At 46.1% G+C, this 24,860-nt stretch overlaps 1 protein-coding gene across 1 annotated transcript in view; it reads left to right on the top strand.

The window, feature by feature from the left end:
• KCNQ3 (potassium voltage-gated channel subfamily Q member 3) overlaps positions 1–24,860 on the top strand; it is a gene marked incomplete at both ends in the record, with an annotated part of 282,472 nt that overhangs the window by 203,322 nt on the left and 54,290 nt on the right. Inside the window, 2 exons of the mRNA XM_079722739.1 lie at positions 20,798–20,888; positions 22,514–22,640. Of these exons, the coding sequence (XP_079578865.1) occupies positions 20,798–20,888; positions 22,514–22,640 (218 nt within the window). The remainder of the gene's footprint in view (positions 1–20,797; positions 20,889–22,513; positions 22,641–24,860) is intronic.

The raw sequence follows: 24,860 nt of genomic DNA, 5'->3' as shown, positions 1-24,860 counted from the left end.
GGCTCTTGGGACCAAGGCCACTGGTGGGGCTTTTTAAGGGAATTTTGCAGGAACTGCAGGAATCAGATGGACTAGGGGAGACAGGAGAGTGAGTGTGGGAGCCTGTGCTCTGTACGTGATGAATGAAAGGAGGTCAAGGTCAGCCGGCCAGAGGGGCAAACAAGACATCAGTGAGCACCCACCCTGCATGTCGCACCATAGTATACAGTCAGGAATGTGCGTTTTGATGCCAGATGAACAACAATGCTAGTTCTACCACTTAGAAGCCATGTGGCCTGGGAAATTTATGTAACCTTTGTTAAAAGATAATTTTTTTAAAGTAAACTCATGACTCCTATACATATATAAAATGAACATATGTTAAAGATTTTCTTTAATTCATCAATTAATGAAGGAACCAGGCAAATGTTACAAAAGACTCAAAAGGGAGAAAACAAACATTCATAGATCAGGAATATTGAAGTAAATGGACAACTGGCAACACTGGTTTCTTTTCACAAGAGGAAGGGGAAAGAAATCAATTGAACCTATACTAGACAGGACAGAATTTGAATGTTTAGAGACAAGAATTGTTGGCTTTGCCATCTCTTATTTACAATTTACAGTTATAAAGTAGCTCAAAGACAATGAAAGACTAAAGCCCCTAAGGACAATGAAAAACTTAAGATAACCTGGAAGGGTATGATCTAAACAATGTAGAGTTTTCTTATACCTTTTAGAGTCTCTGTTTGCCCATCTTGAACATGGCAGAGATTGTATATCAGTAGTTAGCTCTGAGGATTAAAGAAAATGATGCATGCCTAGGGCTTCCCTGATGGTTGGGTGGTTAAGAATCTGCCTGCCAATGCAGGGGACACGCGTTCAAGCCCTGGCCCGGGAAGATCCCACATGCCGTGGAGCAACTAAGCCCACGCACCACAACTACTGAGCCTGTGCTCTAGAGCCCGTGAGCCACAACTACTGAAGCCTGCACACCTAGAGCCCATGCTCCGCAACAAGAGAAGCCACCACGATGAGAACCCCACACACCACAACAAAGAATAGCCCCCACTAGCCACAACTAGAGAAAGCCCATGTGCAGCAATGAAGACCCAGCACAGCCAAAAAGAAAAGAGAAAATGATGCGTGCCTTGCATTTTGACCAATGGCTGGCACATGACAAGATTTTAATGAGGTACCCGGCAGGCATGATGGTTGGATGGAAGACACACTGTAATAGGAGCCATAAGGCAGGTCTGTGCAGAGTTCTGTGGCCCCAGAGGAAGGCACCATGATCTCTGATGGGGAAGCCGTACAGCAGTGGCTTCTGTGCAGGCTGTTGATGAAAATTAACACTGAGCATTTATGTGCCATTTTAGTGGATTGTCTTATTTAATTTTCACAACTACCCATAAGGTAAATATAATTTCCCCATTTTACAGATGATAGTAGTGGAATAGTGTGGTGCACAGATTTTAAGGTGGACCTCACCATCCCCTCTACTGATATACATAATAACATAAAAGCTTAGCACCGAGCATCTAGCTTAGCTAGAGTCCCCCCTGCAACCTTACTCTCTTCCTCCCTTTCTCCTTCTCTCCCTCCTCTCTCCATTTCTGGCTTTAAAGAAGCAAGTTGCCATGAATCCCTTTGGCCACAGAGGGAGCTTGGACGCAGGTTCATCCCCAGTCGAGCCTCTGATGAGAACCCAACACTGGCTGACATTTGATACAGCCTTAAGCAGGAAACCTAGATAAGCTGTACCCTGACTTTTTTTTTTTTTTTTTTTTTTTTGTGGCTGCATTGAGTCTTCTTTGCTGCTCGCAGGCTTTCTCTAGTTGCGTTGAGCTGGGGCTACTCTTTGTCACAGTGCATGGGCTTCTCATTGCAGCGGCTTCTCTTGTTACAGAGCATGGGCTCTAGGCACACAGGCTTCAGTAGTTGCAGCGCATAAGCTCAGTAGTTGTGCCTCGTGGACTCTAGACCACAGGTTCATTAGTTGTGGTGAACGGGCTTAGTTGCTCCGCAGTATGTGGGATCTTCCCAGACCAAGGCTCAAACCCGTGTCCCCTGCATTGGCAGATGGATTCTTAACCACTGTGCCACCATGTATGCTGACTTTGGACCCACAGATACTGTGAGATGATAAATGTGTGTTGTTTTAAGCTGCTAAACTTGTGACAGTATGTTACATGGCATAGAAAACTCATTCATATAAGGAGATTATAGATATCAAGTAACTTGCCCAGTGTATCTCACTAAAAAGTGTTAGAGCTATGATTCAGACACCATTCTTTCTGATTGCACAGACACAGCCCTGACCAAGGCAGGTACCCACCACAAGCTTATGTGCTTCTTTGACTACTGACCAGCCAGAGACAGGATTCAAATCCATACGGTTCCACTACAGAGCCCACAATGTTAAGTGGTGGCGTATTCCTTCCAGAGAGTGGCTTTCAGCCCTGACTTCACATTATTATCATGTGGAGGTAGTTTAAAAACTAGATCAGCATTGGCCCACCCAGAGCAATTAAACTAGGAGATTCCTGGGTTGGGGGTAGCCCATGGTATTTTGTTTTTTTAAGATCCGCAGTGATTTTAATTCACAGCTAGCTTTACAAACTACTGTTCCAGGGCATAGGGGGTGCCCAGGAAATCATATCATCATTACATCTGGGGAGAAGCCCTTTGCTAAAAGATAATTTAGGAAAAGGTGAGGTCATGACTGGCATCATAATTTTTCCATTGAAACACAAACATTGTTTTTAATACCCAGCTCTTCTTGCCTAAGAAGAGGAAAGCCTCATTCAGCTTGTACTTGGCTGGCACCAAATATCTTCCCCAAGTGCTCTGACAAATGCTGCTAGACAGGAAGAAGAAAAGACAGAGACGGGTGATACAAAGTCAGAGAATGAGGAGGACACCTCCCAGAGAGGTCAGAGAGTTATGACAAATGAGACAGACAAGGGCTAATGAACGTGAAACCCCATTGCCGATTATCTTCAATGAATATGGGGTGTGTCTAGAAGTCAAAGCACCCACAAGTGGCCCATCTCTCTTTCCACACAGGTAAATGGTTCCCATAGTTCCTGAGAAAGGGTCTGTCTGCTTCCTGCTCATCACCATTCCCCTGTAACTGAACCCTGAGGGCCTGTTCTAAGCCACACTCTGCCTCGTCTGCCTCCTCTCCAGTGGCCTGAAGCCCAGGACATTCCCTGTTGCACCTCCTGTTGCAAATAAGAGTCACAAATCTGTTCTAGATCCAGAAGGTGTCTTAGGAGGATGAAACGTGGAATGAACATGAGCTGAAGACCTGCAATGTGCCAGAACTGTGTGTGCATGTTCTCACTGATTCTCCCAACCCAACTCTTACAATCGCTCTGAGAGGTCAGTTGGTTAGACCCATTTTGCAGATGAGGAAATTGAGGCTCAGAGTCAGCTTGCCCAAGATGGCCCAGGTAGTTGGTGGCAAAGTCTTAAAATGAGATTTCCTATCCTAGTCTTCCTTTTCCTCCCCATCCCTCTTTTCCTACATGTCCAAATCCATGCAACTTTTGCTCCACTTTCTCAGCCTCCTCCTCAGATAAATATTGTGACTCAATTTACAAAGTTTGATGCTGGTCCTAAGAATTGGGAACTGTAGAGCCAGTGAACCCAAGCTTGAGGTAAGTCCCAACACCCATGGCTAGTGAATGGTCTTGCATTTTTCCCTCCAGGGACTGACCTTAGAAATGCGAGGAAGGGGGTCTCAAAGCTCCAAGATACTGTTGGGTTTTGAAATTGTAGCTAATAGCTGGTAACGCCTGAGAACTTATTAGGGTGCTCTTGACTGCCGTCTGTCCCCACACAGTGGCACGCGCTATGTCCACTTTAATGTCCACTGGAATAATTGGTTTCCTGATGATGCTGTAAGTATCTCAAAGGCAGACCTGATTCTTGGATCACCTCTGTACCTTGACACGGGGCTCAGTACGAGTAATTGCTCAGTGAATGTGTATTGAATGAAGGATTGAGTGAGTGAATATAAAATCCAGGAGCATTTAAAGATGAACGCGGTACCCAGGGAAGGAAGGAAATTGCTCCAGCAATCAGCCATGATAGCTGTTGTTTCTACAAGTGCAGCTGGGCAAACAGATGTGTCTCCATCATGCTAACGCCAGCATGGGACACACTTTTTTTTAAATCTCTCTCATTTTGGAAACTTGAAGCCACTAAATGTTTCCATTCTAATGAGATTTTCAAAAGCAGAGAAAAAAAAATCTAGAATAATCAGGGCTTGTGTCATGCTGGGGGGAAAACAGCGGGGGGCCCAGATCTTACTTTGTGTCTCTGTGTTTAGCTCTCAAAAGAAACACTAGAGCCATTTGTAGGAAGGTGCTAATGGAATAAGAAAATATAAGATGTTTACACCTTTTGGTTTGGGTTTAAGAGGACCAATTTTTATCTCTGAATGAGAAAAGTCTCCAGGGCATGGTAAGAAAAGTAATATGCCAATTACACATTGGCATTTTTCCCACTGTCTTCAGCGTGAAGGCAGTTGAAAAGCTGGCTTGGCCCCTGTGTAGGTGGGAAGGTGAATGCCTACTTGGGACAATTTCAGAGCTGTTGAGAAGACTTGCTCCCTTTTCTCCTAAAACCTCTGTTGTCAGCTGGAGCTCCCACAAGAAGTAACTTAATCCTTGGGTGCAAGGCTTTATTCCCTTTTAAAATGAAAATCCTAGGTGCCATTTTATACCTATTAAACTAGCAAGTCAATTAGCAAACATTAAATAGTCAATACTGGTGAAATTGGGTGACAATGGGTGCTCCTGTGTTCCTGGGGACAGTGTAAAGTGTGTGACCCTTCAGAAAAGTATCAAGAATCCATTCAGAATATCTGAATGTATCAAGAATCCATTCAGATATTCAAAGCCCAGATATTCTAGAGATTTATTATGAGGAATTGGTTCTAAAGAAGGAAAAACTTCACGCACAAAAATATTTACCATCGTGTTACTTATAACAATACAGAATTGGTAGCAATCTAAATCTGAATATCCAGCAATAAGAGAATGGTTATATGTATCTCAGTGCACTGATATCATAGAATGCAGCTCTTCCATTAGACATGATTGTTTTGAATATTTTATAGCTAAGTGGAAGAATATTTGTGCTTTAATAAGATAAAAATGTAGACTATGCTGCTGAGACAAAGCAAATATTAAGAATTGTGTATGCCTGTGTCCTTGGGCTGCAAAAGGGCAGGAGAAAATGAAAATAGTTGATTTATTAGGCTTAGAATTAAATGTGAGGATTCTTTTATTTTGGTTTCCATTGTTTGCTTTAGAATGTCTTCTGTGAATTGAGTCTTTTAAACCAAGAAAACTGGAGATGCACAGATGGAGGTATCTGATGGTAGGCATGCACAGTGACCAAGGACCAGTGAGGAGATGGGATGCTTTCAACCTGCAGTGAGAAATGCAGAAGAAAAGGCTATTGGGGCAGCAGTAGAGGCTGGAAGACTGTGGGAACAGAGGTGACTTGGAGGGGAAGGGAAGGGATGCCCTAGAAGCACATGCTTAGACTCTAGGCTCTGGATTTCAAGCCCCAGCCAATTCCTTGCACAAGATCCTTATGCCCAGATGGAAGAGACATGAGGTGGGACTGGAGAGAAAATGGTAGCCTCTACTGTGAACCTTTTAAGACATGCCCCTCTCCTTCTGGAAAGTGGGAGGGGTGAAGGGGAACCATGCAGCCTATTTGCCATTCCTCCCATCACCTTGTCACCTTCCACCCTCATGGATCCAACCTGGATCTCTTCCAGCCTGGTTCTTTTCGGTGTTTATGGAGGCTTCACTACATAGACATGATTGAATCATTGGCCACTGGTGATGGAACTCAAGCTCCAGCCCCTCTGCCCTCCCCAGAGGTCTGGGAATTGGGACTGGCGGTTCCAACCCTCTAATCACTTGGTTACCTCTCCTGGTAATAGCCCCCCATCCTGAGGTGCTTCCCAAAAGTCACCTTCACTAACATAACAAAAGACACCTTGATTGTTCTCCTCGCTAAGGAAATTCCAAAGGTTTTATGAACTCAGTACCAGAAGCTGGGACAAGACCACGTATATATTTCTCATTCTAAATCACAGTCCCACAGCATAGTAGGTGCTCTATAGCCAATTGTTAAATCAAGCATCCTCTTAGGGTTCAGCATCATTCCAGAGGCAGAGTGGGTGTCTATGGAAGGATGGATTGAGACCTCAAAAGTACTACCCGGAGTCTGAAACAAAGAATATTTTGTTCACAAAGCTGACTGGACTTTTAGTTGAGGCTTATGAATTTTTAATGACGCCTTTGTTTTTTCATGCCCACTCCTGCAACAAAGCCAAGGGAGCACCTACTGTTTCTCTTCTGATTTTTCAAGGTTCACTTTCTTGATTTCTTGATGGCAAGCACCACCCAACCCCATCCAGCTCTCCAATACAATGCGTCCTGTGACAAGGTCTTGAAGAAATTGTGAAAAATTCCATAAAAATGGTCCTGGTGAGAGTGGGCCATGTGGGAATGTAGCTTTGTATTTTACCCAACCTTCCAGGATCAGCTGTCCTCCATGGGCATGAAAGCATACTGTAACTTTTTTTCTGGGGTGTATGTGCACATGGGAAGTTCTGTACGATGATACACTGCTATCCTCATGGTTGAAAGTAGACAAAGGATGAAATAACGCCATTGGCAGCAACATGGATGGACCTAGAGATTATCATACTAAGTGAAGTAAGCCAGACAGAGAAGAACAAATATCATATAGTTTACATGTAGAATCTTTAAAAATGGTACAAATGAACTTATTTATAAGACAGAAATGGACCCACAGACATAGATAGCAAACTTATGGCTACCGAAAGGGAAGAACGGGGAGAGATAAATTAAGAGTTTGGGATTAACAGATACACACTACTCTATATAAAATAGATAAACAACAAGGACCTACTGTATAGCATAGGAAACTATACTCAATATTTTGTAAAAACCTATAAAGGAAAAGAATCTGAAAAAGAATATAGATAGATAGATAGATAGATAGATAGATAAAGAATCACTGTGCTGTACACCTGAAACTAACACAACATTGTAAATCAACTATACTTCAATTGAAAAAAAAAAAAGAAAGAAAGAAAGAAAGAAATTTGACAAAGGAAATGGATGGGAGTCTGTGCTCCGGACACTGGGAATGGCTTGAAGAGGGTTGAAAGTTACCAACTTTCACTGGTGCTCACCCTCCATCCGCACTGGAATAGCAGCCTCTGTCCCATGTTTACACTGGTGTTTTATTAGCCTCAATTTAGAAATAAGGAGACTGAGGTTTCCAGAGGCAAGACAACGAGACCAAGTGCACATGGCTAGAAACGTGATCCAGAAATCGAAATCATATTCTGCCTTCCCGCTAAGACCTTTCTTTTTCTGATAAGCCAAATTGTCCAAACGATGCTTGGCTCTGTGTGTGTGGAGGTGGGGAGAGATAGTGGGTTAGCAGGAACAGGGTGAGAGGAGATGGGGGCAAAACGAAAGCCTTTCTGTAGAATTGAAGTGAGGAGTTGGGGAGACAGGGAGGGTGGGGAGTGATGGAAATGAGGCCGGGGGAAGATCGCTCTGGACTTTCCAGGATGCATTGGAGGGACAGGAGTGGAGGGCTGTAGGAGTCAGGCCAGGAGACCACTGGAGTGATCCAAGAGAAAAATGAGATAGCCTTCCTAAGGCATCAGTCCCAGAGATGGAGAGAAGTCGACCAGATGTCTGATATTATTTCAGAAGAAGAATGGGCATAATTTGCTGAAGGTTTAGTATCCCTGTAGGGGTGGAGCCCAGTTGCAGCATAGGAGTAGAGGGGCTCCCTGCATCCTGCTGGGGTAGCCGGGATGGGCACCTGACAAACCTTAGCTCACTGAGTACTCGTCACAACTCTGTGAGCAGTGCTTTGTGCCTTCCTTTCCAAATCTTCCAATAAATGAGCTGAGGCTCAGAAAGATAGGGTATCTTGCTGGAAGTCCTACAGCCCATAAGAAGGAGGATCCAGATTCAAACCTGGGTGCCCGTTTTGGTCATATCCAGGAAGGAAGGGTGTAAATCCTGTGGCACTTGGGAACACATATAGGATTCCTGATGCTCACCACTCTGCTAGCTGAGGTGAGCCCCAGGAAACTTCACTGCATGAAAGTGTGGAAGCTTTAGTTCCTGTGAAATAAAAGATGTGAAATGTTAGGAGATGCAAACAAACTCGGGCTGTAACAGGTCCAATGAAAACAGAAGGTCTTAGGCCAAATAAACCCTGGACCCACACTAATGCCTGTGCCCTGCTGGTGCTGGGGACACGGGATCTACTTCCAGCCCCTCAGACATCCCTGGAGCCCTATCATGACCCTTGTCCTGTCCAAGGGTTTGTCCTAAAGGACTTGGCTGTAAGGCAGCTTTACCTACCTCTGCTTTGTCAATTTTAAATGCATGTTTTTCCCATTTTAACATCTCTAAAATGAGGATGTGGAATACAATCGATGGCTGTCATAATTTAACTGGCAGTTTCCCTTTCTTAGTAGTTTATACAATTATAATGGGTCTTACAATTAATTGTGTCTGAGAGATAATGAAATATAGTGTTTCTTGGTAGGGTTACCCAAAGATGATGTATGTGTGATGAATTCCAAATGTCTTATAATAATAACAGTTGCTTCCAGTTATTGAGAAATTACAAATTTCCCAGGCACTGTATTTTATGGAATATTAAAAATAACAGTCATAATAATAATAATAATTGCCAACATTTATCAAGCACTAGCCTAAGCACTTTATTATCCCCATTTTACAGATGGAGAAACTGAGGCACATTTAGTCATCACAACAACTCTGTGAGGTGTCATACAGGCATACCTCATTTTACTGTGCTTCGATTTATTACACTTCACAGATGCTACTGTTTTTACAAATTGAAGGTTTGTGGCAATCTTGCTTTGAACAAGTCTATGAGTGCCATTTTTTTCAACAGCATTTTCTCACTTCCTGTCTCTGTGTCACATTTTGGTAATTCTGGCAATATTTCAAACTTTTTCATTATTATATTTGTTATAGTATCTGTGATCATTGACCTTTGATGTTACTACTGTGACTCACAGAAGACTCAAATGATTGTTAGAATTTTTTAGCAATAAAGTACATTTTAATTAAGGTACGTACATTGGTGTTTAGACATAATGCTATTGCACACTTAATAGTCTACAGTATAGTGTAAACATAACTTTCATGTGTTGTGGGAAACCAAAAAATTCACGTGACCTGCTTTATTGTGGTGGTCTGGAACCAAACCTGCAATATCTCCAAGGTATTGCTACATCTGCAGTTATCCCCAAAATGAATGAGAGGCATTGAAGGATCAGAGGGGTTGAGTTACTTGCCCAAAGTCACACAGCAGTAAATAGTGTAGTCAAAATTCACATTCATTCCATGTCTGATTCCCAAATTTAGGCTCCCAATTATAAATATTTTGTAAATGGGCATGTACGTTGGCAAATTGGGAGGAAAGTACCAATTGCTGAGTGCTGAGTACTAACTACCAGCCTGTAAGCATATTATGTCTGTTATCCCACTGAATCCTGTTGGCAGGTAGACACTTCATCGCACTCTATAGATCAGGAACAAGAATCCCAGTGGTGAGGCTGGCCTTGAAACCCTGATGTGTTTGGCTCTAGGGCCCAGGCTGTTCCCTGACGAGAGGTGCCCATGACACTTGGTCAGGTCGTGGAGAAGTTTCCTCGCAGACTAAAGTAACACAGTCGGTGCCATCCACAAATATGCTCCTGGGGCAGTGACAGTGCCTTCAGACAGAGCTGCTGATTTGTTTAAAAACCATTAGTGAGCAGACAGGACGCTCAAGAAGAAATGCATGGTAACATACCATGAAACTCAAATAGATGTTTCCAGAGACAGATTCACCATGAAACTAATGAAGCTTCAGCTGCAAGCCCGGCACTATTTTTTATCATAACTTGTATTCTTTTCCCTAAATTTGTATTTCTTTTCTTCCACAAACCTGGATGTGACCCTATTTTATTCCACTAATCTTGCTAAATATTCTGTCATCTATCTCAACCACGGTGAGATTAAATCCTTTACTTTCAAGTTTTAAATATTTTTTTCTGCACTGCAATTAGACATATCAGACATCTTGAGGTGGTACCGATTGAATTCAGTTGCCCTGGACTGTTAGTTTAAATCAGAAGTTGGGAAACTTTTTCTTAAAAAGCCGAATAGCAAATATTTTAGGCTTGTGGGCCAGATGGTCTCTGCTGCAACTACTCAGCTCTGCTGTTGCATCACAGAAGCAGCCACAGACAATATATAAACAAAGGAGAGTGGCTGTGGTATAAGAAAATTTATTTACAAAAGTACCAGCTGGCTGGAATTGACCCCAGGGCTGCAGTTGGCTAACCCCTGGTTTAGATGGTCAAAACCTGCATCTGCGTTACACATCTGTAAATCTATAGATGGATATGGACAGGATATAGATAGATCAAGATATAGATACAGATTTGTCTGTGGTTCTTTGTGAATATGATTTTCTTGCCTCAGTTCAAGAACAGGGAAGTTTTTTTAGGACAAAATGATTTTTTCTATATCCCATTAAAGTCATCTTTTTACTCTCCTCTGTAAACGTAAGATGAGAAGGAAGGAGGTAAGAAACTGGCATCTGATGAATGCCTGGTAATTACCAGGATTCTAGGCAGTTTACATACGTGGTTCTCTTTTCATCCACATGACCATGCCACGAGGTAGGTTTAGAGGGTCCCTTATTCCACAGTTAATAGGAATCAGTGAATATCTACTTAAAGGGAATCTGCTGAAAATGGGTACCAAACTTCATACTAAACAGTGAAGGAAATTTCTCATTAGTACGTAATCACAAAAATATAATTAAAATACAAAAATGTGTTTATTGTATCTCATAGTTCACAAAATTGAGGTTATAATTGCAGCTATGCTCTAATTTTTACAATGAACAGAGACTCAATTGAGTGTTAATTTGAGGTTATACTTTCTTTGCCAAAACTAGATGATAATACAATATAACTTCACATTTTATTTTCTCAACATTCTGGGGGAAGGATTGTATGGTATTTTTCCCACTTTGAAGTATCAATTGACTTGTCTTTCGTTGTTCCAGTAAGACTGTCACTTGTTAATGGCTTTGGTGTATTTAGAACAGCTCTCCATTATCCTATCCATCAACTTCATGGAATCCTACATCCTTTGTAAGCTTTGCCTTTTCACTTTGCAGATGGTTCACATTGTACTATTGGACGCTGTACCTGATAGGGAGGCAGAGACTGAAGTTCAAGGCTGTGATGCCCAGGGTATAGGCTGCTGTTAAATCATCAAGGATGTTTGCATGGAGACCTCATTAGAGAAGTGGTTGTTAGTTATGAGGATTTTTGCTGCCCCGTGCAATCTCTGAGCTACGAAGACTGGGATAAAGAAGAAGATAAGGAAGATCCCTTGATTTGTCACTCCTGTATTGTAGATGAGAAACTGAGGTTCAGAAGAATAAACCTGCCCCAGGTCATCTGGTTTCTAGGTGGTGAGCCAAGATTCAGATCCTGGTTAACTAGTACTGGTTATCTATTACTGCATAACAAGCTACCACAAAACTTAGCAGCTTAACATAACACACGTTTATCATCTCAGTTGCTGTGGGTCAGGAATCCAGGCATGGCTTACCTGGGTCTCCTGCTCAGGGTTTCTCACAAAGCCTCTGATTAAGGTGTCAGCCAGGGCTGGGGTCTCATCTGAAGGCTTCACTGGGGAAGGACTCTCTTTCAGGCTCCCTTTGGTAGTTATTGGAAGAATTTTGTTCCTTGAAGTCTCTTGGACTGATGGTCTTGGTACCTTGCTAGCCATTGGCTGAAGGCCACATTGAGTTCCATCCCACGTGGGCCTCTCCAAGATGGAGGTATGAACAACTTGCTTCATCAAAGCCAGCAAAAGAGGGAGTTTCTGGTGGTCTAGTGGTTAGGATTCAGCACTGTCACTGCCGTGGCCTGAGAACAGAGATCCCGCAAGCTTCACAGCGCACCACCCCCTCCCCAAAAAAAAAGCCAGCAAGAGAGAGTCTTCTAGCAAGGTGGCAGGCACAGTCTTTTATAACCTAACTCCAGAAGTGACACGCCACCTTTACTGTATTCTGTTGGTTAGAAACTAGCCATAGGTCCCAGCCAACTTTCCGCAGAGGGAATTAACCACATGTGTGCATAGCAGGAGGCAAGATTCACTGGGGTCCTCTTAAGATCTGACTGTTACACTAGATTCCAAAATCTTTACTCTTCTCCTTTTTGGTACTGGTTACCAGGGTAGCATGGTGGAGGCTTGCACCATGAAGAAGAAGCTTAAAATATAACCTCACATCACTTTGTAACACCCCTACCTTGGAATGCTTTTGGATGTTGACTAAAAATGCTTTGTCAATAACAAGGCTTTGCAGATATGCCAGTCCCTAACGCAATGCCTGACACACGGGAAACACACTGCAGATGATGAAATGAATGCCATTGAATGGGGGGAGGGGATTGGGGGCCAGATTGACTTTAACATCTCAGGATGTATCAGGCTTGTTCTGGAGAGGAAAAAAGGAAACATCCAGAGACGGACTGTTTCCTTCCACAGGCTTGGTTCAGATTCCCACTGTGACTGACACTCAGCATGGCCAAGGAGTCCTGCTGGAGCTGGAAGTACAGAGCTGATGACTCCTGTCTCTAGCCTATAGGGGGAAAAGAATGTGACCAGCCAGCCCTAGGATAGCATCACCTTTATCAGGAAGTGTAAAATGAAAACCAGGGTACTGGAGAGGGCATGCTGGTGGCACTGTTAATGGGACTGTTGTATATTTCAGCTGATGATATGAGTGTGGAGGGGGTCAGAGGCATGGAACAGAACCACTTGGTCTGGAGAAGGCTGATAACCCTGTCCCCAGGCAGAAGACTCCAACCCTCCTACCTCCCAAAAATAAATGTGACCTCCTTTAGGAGGGCTGGATGGATCTGAGAATACTGACAACCAGGATCCCTGCAGAAATAGACAAGTGATGACTCAGACTTGGTATAGACGGTGACACTCAGACATCTTCTTGCCAGGGCTTCTTCCAAGTTCTAGTTGATTTCCCTATTCTAAAGAACAATCTCAGGTCTGAAGAGATGGCAAAAAGTGCCATTAGCCACATGGCACTCAGCCATAGGCCCGACCCATCCAAGCTCAAATTCACTCCTGCAGTAGCTAACACGAGTTGGCCTCTGTGCTGTGCCAGGCACGGTGTCACATAGCCTATGAGCATGGCCTTGTGTGCTTCTCATGCACAACAGCCCTGAATTAGGAACTGTGGTCATTCCCACTTACAGATGAGGAAACAGTCTCGTAGGTGGTAAGTGACAGAGTTGAGATCTGAACTCCTGAACCCAAGTCTATGCTTCTCTGAAAGCTCCTCCAGGCCCTCCTGCCAGGGCGGGCTGGAGGCCTGAACCCACAACAACTTCCTTTACAGGCCTTTTGGATCTTGTAACCCACTCATTTCACAGATGTATACACTGAGGCCTGGGAAGAGGAAAAAGCTTCTCCAAGTGCCTACAATGAGTACACAACAGAGCTAGAAGTAGAACTCAGGTGTGTGTAGCTTCTTCAGAATCGCTTGGGCTGGGCACTGAGATTCTAAGAGGCCTCGGGGCTGACTCAGAGGGAATAAGAAAGCCCCTGACACACAGTGGGTGCTTTACCTCTGGGGAATTTCCATGGGGGATCGGTAGGATCCTGATGTGGTCTGAAGGCTTGTAGCTTCTGCTGGCGAGCAAGGGTCAGGCTGGTAGCTGAAGATCAGGACATGTGGGCTAGCTGTGACCTCAGCACGCCTGCCCTGTCAGAGGGGTCAGTTCTGCTGCGCCTGGCTAGGGAGCATGATTCTACACATGCCCGTTTAATGGCACACGGATGGGGGGGGCGTAAGGAGGAGAGTCCAGTGGTCAGCCGCCACCTTCCTCCCTCAGTCTAGGACCTTTGGTGAGCTGCAGGTACTCGAAAGATGCCTACCAGGACCCAGGAACCAGCCGCAGTCTCAGGGAACTACCTGGAAATGGAGCTTTTCTCCCCCAAACTGGAGTCCAGAGGAGGGGGGAAGCTGAACCGTGAGCCTCAGCCCTCCCACTCTCTGGCTGGCTCTAACCTGGCCCCATTCCCTGCAGAGTCTCACCCAAGTCCCCGTGACCACTCTCAGCACAGGGTCCGGTCCCAGCAGCACTGCTCCCTTCCTTCCTTTGGTGACCCTGCTGCCTGAGCCTGGAAGCTGTATTCCTCATCTGTAAAATGGGGGCACAGATATAACGGTGACAATGCCCCTGGCTGGCGTTGCTGCTGTCTGGGGTAAAAGAGAAAATGATGTGCTAAGAAAACAACCAAGTAAATGCTGGAGTTTTCACCCTCTTGGGCTTACTTTGAATGAAGCCTGGGAGAGGATATTTGGCGGTGAAGCCTTGTCCTGATTTCCAGCAGGTCCGGCTTTGTTCCTGTCAGGGGACGCCCAGCTCGGGTGAGAAGAGGTGGGTAGGAGATGGTGTCTGGCTTAAGGGTATGTCAAGACCCTTGACCTTAACTGGCCTCATTGGCAAAGACAGCCAGGACCCTGCAGACAGAAGGACAGCTGGTGACTCTCCCCAAGACTTCAGCAAGTCCCAGGAGGGGGGTCGGGGGGAGAAGTGCTAGGTGAGGAGGAGAGGGGAGAGGAAAAGAAATCAGGGGAGGGAGGGCAGTGAGAGAAGAGTGGGGTGAAGGAGACAGCCAGGGCTACAGAGAAGGAAGCCACAGTGACAGAGGAAGTAACAGAATAATTGGTGAGACATGGGGCGAGAGAGACAAAACAAGATGAGAAGGGAAGACCCTGGCTAGCCACACCTATCTGGCTTCCAGCTGTGAGACTGATAATTTGGTCCTCCTGTCTGAGATCAAGTTCATATCTTAAGAATAAACTGAACTATGCAAGAGACCAAAGGGTGTTTCCCCTTCTCGGGTGAAAGAGGGCTTCCCTGCTGCTTTTCGCTTTATAAATTAATAATTGTTTTCAAATCCCAGCAAGTAAATTCCCCAGGTTGCCGGTGCTTTTAATTCCTGGAGATGCCAGGAGGTGCCACGTTCCGCCAGGTGTTTGCTGCCCTCTCCTGGCTGAAGCCCGGTTCTGCGTGCCCCCTGAAGATGGGAACCGCAGTGAAACTGCGTTTTGGTGACAGGCTAAGGATGAGTTATCCCCTCACCTGGCTCTAAAATCACAATTGGAGCTGAAAGGGACTTAGATCTCTAGCCCCAACCTCTCCCCTAAGCTTTAGACTTGAATTTCGACCAGCCTGCTGAGTATTTCCCCTTGGACCTCAAACGGCAGGTGCGCAGCGGAGCTTAATCTTTGCTGTCGTCCTGGCCCCGGGGCACATACTCTTGAAGTCTGTGAACACCACATGGTCCACCCTGTCACCCACCAACCCCCGTGAGCCTCCAGATACTCCTCCTGCCCAGCCTACACATCCCAGTGGTCGCAAGTCCTGCTGAAACTTCGGAAGGATTCTGTCTCATGGAACCCCTGTCATCTCTGCAGGTCAGTCCATGACAACAGCTTCCTGACTGCTGTCCTGTCAGAGAGCAGTCTTTCTAGACATAGGTGATACGGATGTGGGTACTGATGATGATATAGTTATAGGTAGAGATGACATGGATGTGGATATGGATGATATAGATACAGATATAGATGACATGGATGTGGATCTTGATGATGCTATAGATACAAATAAAGATGATATGGATGTGGATATCAATGATATAGATACAGATATAGATGACATGGATGTGGATATCGATGATGATATAGATACAGATAAAGATGATACAGATGTGGATACTGATGATGATGTAGATATAGGTAGGGATGACATGGATGTGGATATCGATGATATAGCTATAGATCTAGCAGATATAGATGTGGATTTTGATGATATAGATACAGATATAGATGACATGGATGTGGATATTGACGGTGATATATATACAGATAAAGATGATATGGATGTGGATATAAAAATAAATAAAGATGATACAGATATGGATATGGCTATACCTACAGATGTAGTAGATATAGATCTTCTGCAGAATAAAGTCCAAACTCTCACTTGGCCAACAAAACTGTTCATACCCTACTCTGGCTTGTCCCTCCAGGCCCATCCTGTATCCCTTGCCTTCTATTCCAGCCACAGGGCAACTGCTCATCTCTGAAATTGTTTTTATCCATTCTCTAAACACATATGGGTTCTTCCTAAGTGCCAGGCTTTGGGATAGTCACTGGGATACAGAGAGGAGCAAGATAGTCCACCCTCAAGGGGTGGAGCCTCACAGACCAAACACACAAGTGCAGCCCAGACATCATTTGAAGAATGGGGGGTGAGGTGGGGCTCTATAAAAACTGGATGCACTTGGTACAGATTCCCATCCACACTCTTAGCTTTCTGTTGCTGCATAACAAATTGCCACTAACTTAGTGGCTTATAGCAACACATGTAAATCGTCTAACAGTTTCCATGGGTTAGGAGCCTGGGCATGTCTTAACTGGGCCCTCCTCTTGGGGTCTCACAAAGCAGCAGTAAAGGGGTGGGCTGGGCTGTACTCCTTTCTGGAGCTTGAGAGTCCTCCAACTCACCTGACTGTTGGTCCTTGTGGTTGTAGGACTGAAGTCCCACTTTCATGCTGGTTGTCAGGTTTCATGCAGGGCTGCTTTCAGGTCCTAGAAGCCACCACAGTTTCTGGCCTTGTGACCCTCACAGACCCTTCCCAACATGGCAGTTCACTTCAAGGCCAGCAGGTGATTCTTGCTCCATTCAGCTAAGATGGAGTCTTATCTAAAGTAACATAATCACAGACGAATCTATCCCATTGCCTTTGCCACATAATGAAACCTAATCAAGGGAATGACATCCCATCACCTCCGCCATAATCTCTTGTTAGAACCGAGTCGTAGGTTCAGCCTGCACTCAAGTATGAGGATTATACAACGGCATGGTTCGTTTGGGGTCACTTTATGGCATGGTCACCATGCACACACCTCGTAGACTCTTCCCAAGATTCACATACATTTCAAGTACAGGAGTGTGGGTCGAGTCCCAGAATCTGGCTAAGGACTCTTGTTCCTCCTGAATTAGTTTAGCTGTGGGACATCAAGCTTTCCCTTCTCCCCCACACATATCCCTACCCAGGCCACAGGCTCTAGCTCCATGTTCAATGCCCGGTAAAGACAAAACCACTCCATAAGGCCATGGTTGATGATTGGCTTTGAAGGACCACGAACTTGTCATTTTAGCCAGTCTTGTTCCTAACACCCCTTCAGCATGTGACCATATCCTTTCCTCTTTGTCATTCCCGGCCCTCAAGACCAACCCCCGTCTCCAATTTCTGGCTACTTTTTCTTACTGAGAGGTTCAGCAGTCTTGTGCCTTTAGGGTTGCAACTTCCACCTCAACTGGATCAGTAAAATGTTTCACTAGGCAAAGGCAGTTCCTGCCCTAGGATGAATTCTCAAGTTGGGTGTTAAGATAGTGTGCTTTATTTATGACACAATGCAAGCAAAGGATTACAAAATGATAATGGGTTAGGATCAGTACTGGAATAGAAATGCCTTAGGGTGCTCTGTGATCCTGAGGGAGGGATCACATGAGGAAACCTACAGGCAGCAGCTGGGAGATCTCTGGAGGCAAAGCCATGACCGGCACCGTGACCGGCACCGTCAAGGTATCAGCAGGAAGATGAAGGGGCCTGTGTGGGGAGCGGGCAGGGAAGGGGAGAGTCTAGACAGACACCAGTAGGATAAGAGAATCTGAGGAAGTGCTGTGATTCAGTAGGGCCCACCTGGGAGTGGGAGGGCATGAAGAGATGAGGCTGTGAGGAGGGCAAAGCCAGATCATAGAAGGCTCACACCCCTTGCTAAAGGAGAAGATTGAATGGGGTTGGTTTTTTTTTTTTTTTTTTTTTTCCCTTGCGGTACACGGGCCTCTCACTGCTGTGGCCTCTCCCGTTGCGGAGCACAGGCTCCAGACGTGCAGGCTCAGCGGCCATGGCTCACGGGCCCAGCCGCTCCGCGGCATGTGGGATCTTCCTGGACCGGGGCACGAACCTGTGTCCCCTGCATCAGCAGGCAGACTCTCAACCACTGCACCAACAGGGAAGCCCTTGAATGGGGTTTTGTGTCCACAATGCCTAAGGGTCCATACTCCAGGTCAACACATAAAATGGGCAATGACCTGGATAAACTGAAACATATGGTCAACCCTAGCTAAGCCTCAGATATCTTTCCAACCCTTTGGCCACAGCCTCTGGGATGCTTCCAGTGTTGTATTCCCAAAGCATGTGGTGGACACTCAGATCATAACCTCAACCACACTCTCGTGTGATTATTTGTGCTCTGTTTCCCCCAGTGGACTAGGAGGAATGACAGCTAGGTTTTATTCATGTTTGTACCCTTAAAGCCATCTCTCTGCCTAGGACAGAAGAGGCATTGATATTAACTCACAATAAAATAATACCTAACATTTAATGAAGGCTAAGTATCTGTCAGGCATTCTTCTAAGCCCATGACATGGATTATATCATTGAAAAATTGAGAACACTAACACTTTTCTTGGATTCATTTTACATATGAGAAAATCAGGATGCAGAGAGGTTGTGTAACTTGCCTAAGATGACACAGCATGAGAGGAGGAAGAGGATTCTAATCTAGATCTTATCTCCAGAGCCTTTGAATGAACAAAGTCAAGTCTTGAGAGAACAAGAGTATGGATTTGTAGAATCGTCTAAGAGCACGTTTCCCAGAGCCTGTCCAGCCAGTGATGCGTGTGTGTCTGGGTGAGCACCAGGCATCATTTGCTTGACCTTAAACAGTGGAGCGAATGACTCTCCATCCATTATCTCCTGTGGTCCTCGCAATAACTGTGCTCTCTAGGCAGGTTCGTTATTCTCGTTCTATGGATGTGATCACTGGGGTTGCCAGAATCCGTGAGCTTCTCAAGATCACATACCAGAGCCTCTTTCTAGTCCATATCTTTGGACTCCAAACCATATGGTCTTTTTACTGACAACACAGTTGTCCTGATGGTAATGATTCCTTCTGATGAATTTCTTCATTGCTAAAATGGGAATGATCATATCTACCTTGGGAGGCGGTTGTGAGGATAAATGAGCTGATAGATGTAGTAACTGCTCCCTAAAGAGTGGTGGGGGGTGTTGGCGTTGTTACAGTTGTCAATGTCATCATCCTCATTGTCATCATCACCTGAGAAGATTTGGGATGAAGAGTAGGCAGATTCCAGCTATGGGTCAGGAGTCATGAATTTAAATAAAATGGCCAAACACAGGAAGGAGTTGAAAATCTTGTTTGGGTTCATAGGCAGGGTTGGAAATGTGGATTCAGGTCTGCAGATTAGCAGTACTGTTAATCAGAAAATGTGATCAGGGAGGATCACCAAGGGCTGGAGCCAAGACTCTGGTCCAGTCCAGGGCCAGGAGCAGACATTTCCAAACCTCCTTACATCATGGTCCTTCCCATCACACCATGAGATCGCTTCCTGTTTGTGTGAACTCTGAGCTCAGGAGGACGGATCCAGCTTATTCATCATTGAATTTCAGCTCTGTGTCCCTCAGTGCCCGCCATATAAATATTGGATGGATGGATGGATGGATGGATGGATGGATGGATGGATGGATGGATGAATGTACAAGTGGGTACCCACTTACACAAACCAAAAAAGCATGGATTGGAACCTAGCAGGGCACAGAGCCAGATTACATAGAGCAGGAGAGATTGGAGTATGTGACCAGGCCTCCTGCATGGACCCTCTCTCGTAATTTCCCTCTTACACACCCAGGGAACCTGGTGCTGACCATTGAACCAAAGACTCTCCACCAAGAGTGAGGGAGAACCCTTTTTCTTTGCTGAAACGGTGAAGCGTGCACACACACACACACACACACACTGTCCCTCCACCACCACCATCACCCCCCTCACACACAGGGAGTTTATAAATATAATAATCTCAAAGGATTGTTTGCAGTTAGCTTCTGCCTGAGGCAGGGGCATGTACCAGATGAGTTCTCAGTGACTTTTCAATGAGCAGCATTGTGCATCACGGTGGCTTCTGTTCTTTCTAGCATGAAGCACACTTGGTAATTTCAAAAACGATTCTGAAGGCCCCCAATTGAAAGAGGTTGTTTCCTTTAGTAACTATTGACTGTAAAAAAATAATAATAATATGAAGATATGGTGACAGATGCTATCACCAAATTTATCAATCGTTGGATGAATTTGTCTTTATTCTAAGAATGTTTTCATATATTTGAAAAACATAGACCTATATGTGCAGGACACATTATTAACATATTCATATTCCTGTTGATTTACCAAAGCTTGCGGTAACTTTGGGTTTTCAAGGCATCTGCAGCCCTCCAGGGTTGGGACCCGATGATCTAATTCAAATTTTCACTGTTTCCACTAACTAGCTGGTAAAGTAAAAGTTAGGCACATTGCTTCACCTCTCCCAGCCCTGTTTTCTTTAACTGGAGCAGTCATTCCTACCTGCCTTTCAGGTGTGTTTTGAGGTTAAACGGGGTAACGGATAAAGCACACACCTATGTCTAACGGATGCTGTAGCTTCATCCTGTCTGACACCTTCCCAGTCTTGCCTCCGCACAATCCAAGACTAGACGCTTCCTTAGTTTCCTTCTTCCTTCCCCTCTAGGTTCCTGATTGTCCTTGGGTGCTTGATTCTGGCCGTCCTGACCACCTTCAGGGAGTACGAGACTGTTTCCGGAGACTGGCTTCTGCTGCTGGTGAGATGGCGCGTGCGCCGTGCTGCTGTGCTGTGGGGGTGGATGCTCTGGTGGGACCGCCAACGATGAAGACACGGAGGCCCTTGGGTGCAATTCTGCCCAACCAGTTTTGGTTTCCTGGAGTCTCTGGCCAAGTCCAGGCCCAGGAGAAAGCATTGGTGGATCAGTTGATGAGGTCTGCTGGGGGCACAGGTGGAGCAGGGAATGGCTGGCCTGTGTTATTCCAGATTAGAGATAAGGGGACATAAACAAGGTCAAAGCAAACACCGGTATTCACTGGTTAAATGATAAAATACAGCTTCCCAACTCTCTGACAGTAACACAAAGGCATGTTTCGTCCCAACCCCTCCTCTGCTTTTCCTCCCTAAACCCTGAGGATCTCTTCCTTCAAGGCCAAGCAACAAATCCCATTTCTGCATGAGCACTCCAGGACCTCCCTTCTGGGCCTCTGCCTGTTTTTACTCTCCAGTCTGTATCCCGTAGTGTAACAGAGAGAGCGTGCAGTTAGAATTCTCGGGCAAGTTACCTAACACCCTGACTCAGTCTCCTCCCATCCTCACCTAAAATATGTAGCAATGTACGGTGAGGGGCACACGCTAATAGGCTGGTTGCAGCCTCCACACCCGGCCAGGAGGAGGCTCCCAGGAAGGGCTGGATCCTTCTGCAGCCCTGGACAGCACAGGCCAGCTGGCCTTTTGAATGACCACGCCTTCCTGGATTAGGATCAGCCCACCTCTCTAGGGTGAGGCCCGACCCTCTGCACAGGGAAGGGATGCCAGCACCCAATCAGGGTTTACAAAATAGCAGAACCTTTGCCTCCCACTGAGCTAACCACATGTCCGTGGTGCCGGAATCAGCAGGTTCCTTCCAAGGGCAGGTGTTGACAGTCTACAGGGCAGGTCTGAAGCTAAGACCTGAGCAGATGACTCCTGGGAAGCCATCCAGTTCCAGGAACTAAGTTTCGAGGATTACTGCAACTCCCCAAGGGCCCCAGGGAGGTCACCAAGCAGTGGAGGCAAAGGTGTCTCCATCTGATCCACAAAGGAGGCTCAGGAGGGAAGATGCAAACCCGCTGTCCCGGGAGACGCCATAGCATGGTCCTGACGGGCTCAGAGCCTGATCACCTGCCTGGGATTCCTTCTTTGTCACTTTTGGCCTTGAGACATTTGTTCAGCCACTTGCCTGGCCTTGGTTTTTCAAAATACAAGATGAGGGTCATATTATAAAATACTTCCAGTGGTGCCTGGCCCAGGAGCTGTGCTCAGTAACCATTGGCCACGATTAGCAATACCAGGGACCAGACACTGGCTGGGCAATATCATTGATTCCTCTCCTTCCAACCCAAGTGAACTTCTTGGGGGCTTTTAGTACATTAAAGGGATTTTTTTTAATGATCCATTAGAACAAAAACGTAGAAAAATGGCTTAATGTTAGAGACAGTTAGCACATCAGAGTAAGACAGGAACTGCCCCAAACTGAATGGAGGTGATCAGCCTGTCCTACCCCCTCTACCACCAAACCAGCAACAACAGAAATCCAGCTCTTCAGAACTTCTGGACGGAAATCGCTAGTTCTGGACAACTGGGTCCCAGTTAATGTGTCTCTCCACATGTTCTTCAATGCAGGAAACATTTGCTATTTTCATCTTCGGAGCCGAGTTTGCTTTGAGGATCTGGGCTGCTGGGTGTTGCTGCCGATACAAAGGCTGGCGGGGACGACTGAAGTTTGCCAGGAAGCCCTTGTGCATGTTGGGTAAGCCCTGACCCCAAGCCCGGGGGTGCCTCATCCCCTTCTTTTGGTGCATTATTTCTCTGAGGCAATTTTAAGCAGACGCTGTTCTTCTGGGAAACCATGCAGCATCTTGGGGGCCCGCCCCGCCTCTGACCCTCCCCTCAATCCTCCAGCAGGTGGAATTCCTGCCCCCCGTGGCTTCTCTTTATGAAGAGTCCGCAGGGCAGGACTTCTTAAGGCTGGTGGGGGACACTCTTGGCATTTGGATCGTGAAGGAGCCACAGCTCATTGCAGGATGTGAAGCAGCCCCAGTCCCTGGACTAGTAGCACCCCAGTCACTGTGACAGCCAAAATTGCCCGTGCTGTTCCAGACTGGCCATGGTGGGGATGGGAGGCGTGACACCATTGCTGGTTGAGAATGACCTCTGTAGGGCCGCAGAGGTAATTCTTCCATCCTAACACCCAGTCGGGAAGAATCTAGCACCTGTGACGCCCTCGCCACCATAATGCTGTGTCCTGACCCACCTTGCTTTGGGGAGGTGTCATGGAGACCCCTCCAACCAGGTGTAGGCATTTTGAGAGCAAAGAAAGTGGAAGCTTTCACATACACCTGTTGGTGCACCCCACCATGTTCCCATCTGAAATCCTACTAAAATCATACAGTGACAGGACGAAATCTACCTGCAGTGATGGTTAGGAGTCTTGGAGCTTCGACTTCCTAGGGATGGTTAAAGTCAGAGGATCATAGAATGTCAGGGCTGGAAGGGACCTTCAAAAGCGTTTGGTTGAAGATGCCCTCCTGTCTGATGCTCCAGCCCCCTTTGCAGCAGCCTTTAAGTGGTCCCCCAGACTCGACTTGCATACCTCCAGTCATGGGGCGCTCACCATCTCTTGAGGATATTCATTCCATCTTAACTCTTCTGACTCTCTTCAGATATTCGAGTTCAGCCATCCTATTCCTCCTCTCCACTCCAGCAGTCTCCTTTCATTGGGAGGAATGTGCTTAGCGGCTTCAACTCCATCTTATAACCCATCTTCTTGGCATCATAGACCCTCTCCTCTGAGCTGCTGCTTATTCCTCACTCCCCTTTTAAAAAGTGACCTGCCGGGACTGGACACAGCCCTGTGGGTACGAATGACCCAGCCAGGGAGGAAGAGCTGGACCCCTCCTCTGTCCTAGGTGCCAAGTTCTCTCCGTGCCTCCTGGGGCTGTGTTGCCGTGTTTGCAGGTTGCCTCACACAAAGGACAGGTACCACCCTCACTGTCGGCGGAAGCCTCTCTTCCTTCTTCCCATTTGCTGCTGAGGTTGGAAATCTGAGGGTTTTGTTTATTGCTTAGAATTTTGAATGCAAGGAGGGTGGGTGTGTGTATGCATGCGTGCACACGTGCAATTATGGAGCACTTTGTAGTTACTGATTTTTTTTCACTTTTTTTTCTCTCTTCCTTTGTCCTCTTTCCATATCTATCTACTGTGTCTTAGTCCTTTACAGCTGCTATAACAGTATACCACAGACAGGGTAGCTCATAAACAACAGAAATTTATTTCTCACAGTTCTGGAGGCTGGACATCTGAGATTGGGGTGCCAGCGTGACCGGGTTCGGGTGAGAGTCCACTTCCTAGTTCCTAGACAGCTGTCTTCTTGCTGTGTCCTCACATGATGGAAGGGGCGAGGGAGCACGCTGGGGTCTCTTTTATAAGGGCACTAATGCCATGCATGGGGGATCCACCCTCATGACCTAATCACCTCCCAAAGGCCCCACCTCCCAATGCCATTACACGGGAGGTTAGGACTCAACATATGAATTTGAAAGAACCCAAACATTCAGTCCATGGCAGCCCCCAACTCTCCTTCCCCTTCCTCTTTCCTGTCTTTCTTTCAAGTCTTAAGCTGACTTCTTTTTGGGGTGACCTATCCAGTGTGTGTGTGTGTGTGTGTGTGTGTGTGTGTGTGTGTGTGTGTGTGTGTGTTGGCAGGGGGTGGGGGAGATGACTTTGTGATCGACGGTGCCTAAATTCAGAGGTTCCTGCCAAGTTAGAGGATGTCGTAGCATATGGAGCCCGGGCCCCTCCAGAACAGGGACGTTCCCCATGGAACTGTCTCCACTATTCCAGGATTGTACCGGAGCTCCAGATCACGTTCCCCTGCCGGCCTTCCTGGAGAGACGAGGCTGGGCCTCAGCATCCACCATCCTTGCTGGCTTCTTTCCTGATGTTGCTGCATTTTCTATTCTACTCCTCT

Source organism: Hyperoodon ampullatus (genome assembly GCF_949752795.1).
Source record: "Hyperoodon ampullatus genome assembly, chromosome: 17".
Lineage (NCBI taxonomy): Eukaryota > Metazoa > Chordata > Mammalia > Artiodactyla > Ziphiidae > Hyperoodon > Hyperoodon ampullatus.
This window is presented reverse-complemented; position numbering and strand designations above follow the sequence as displayed.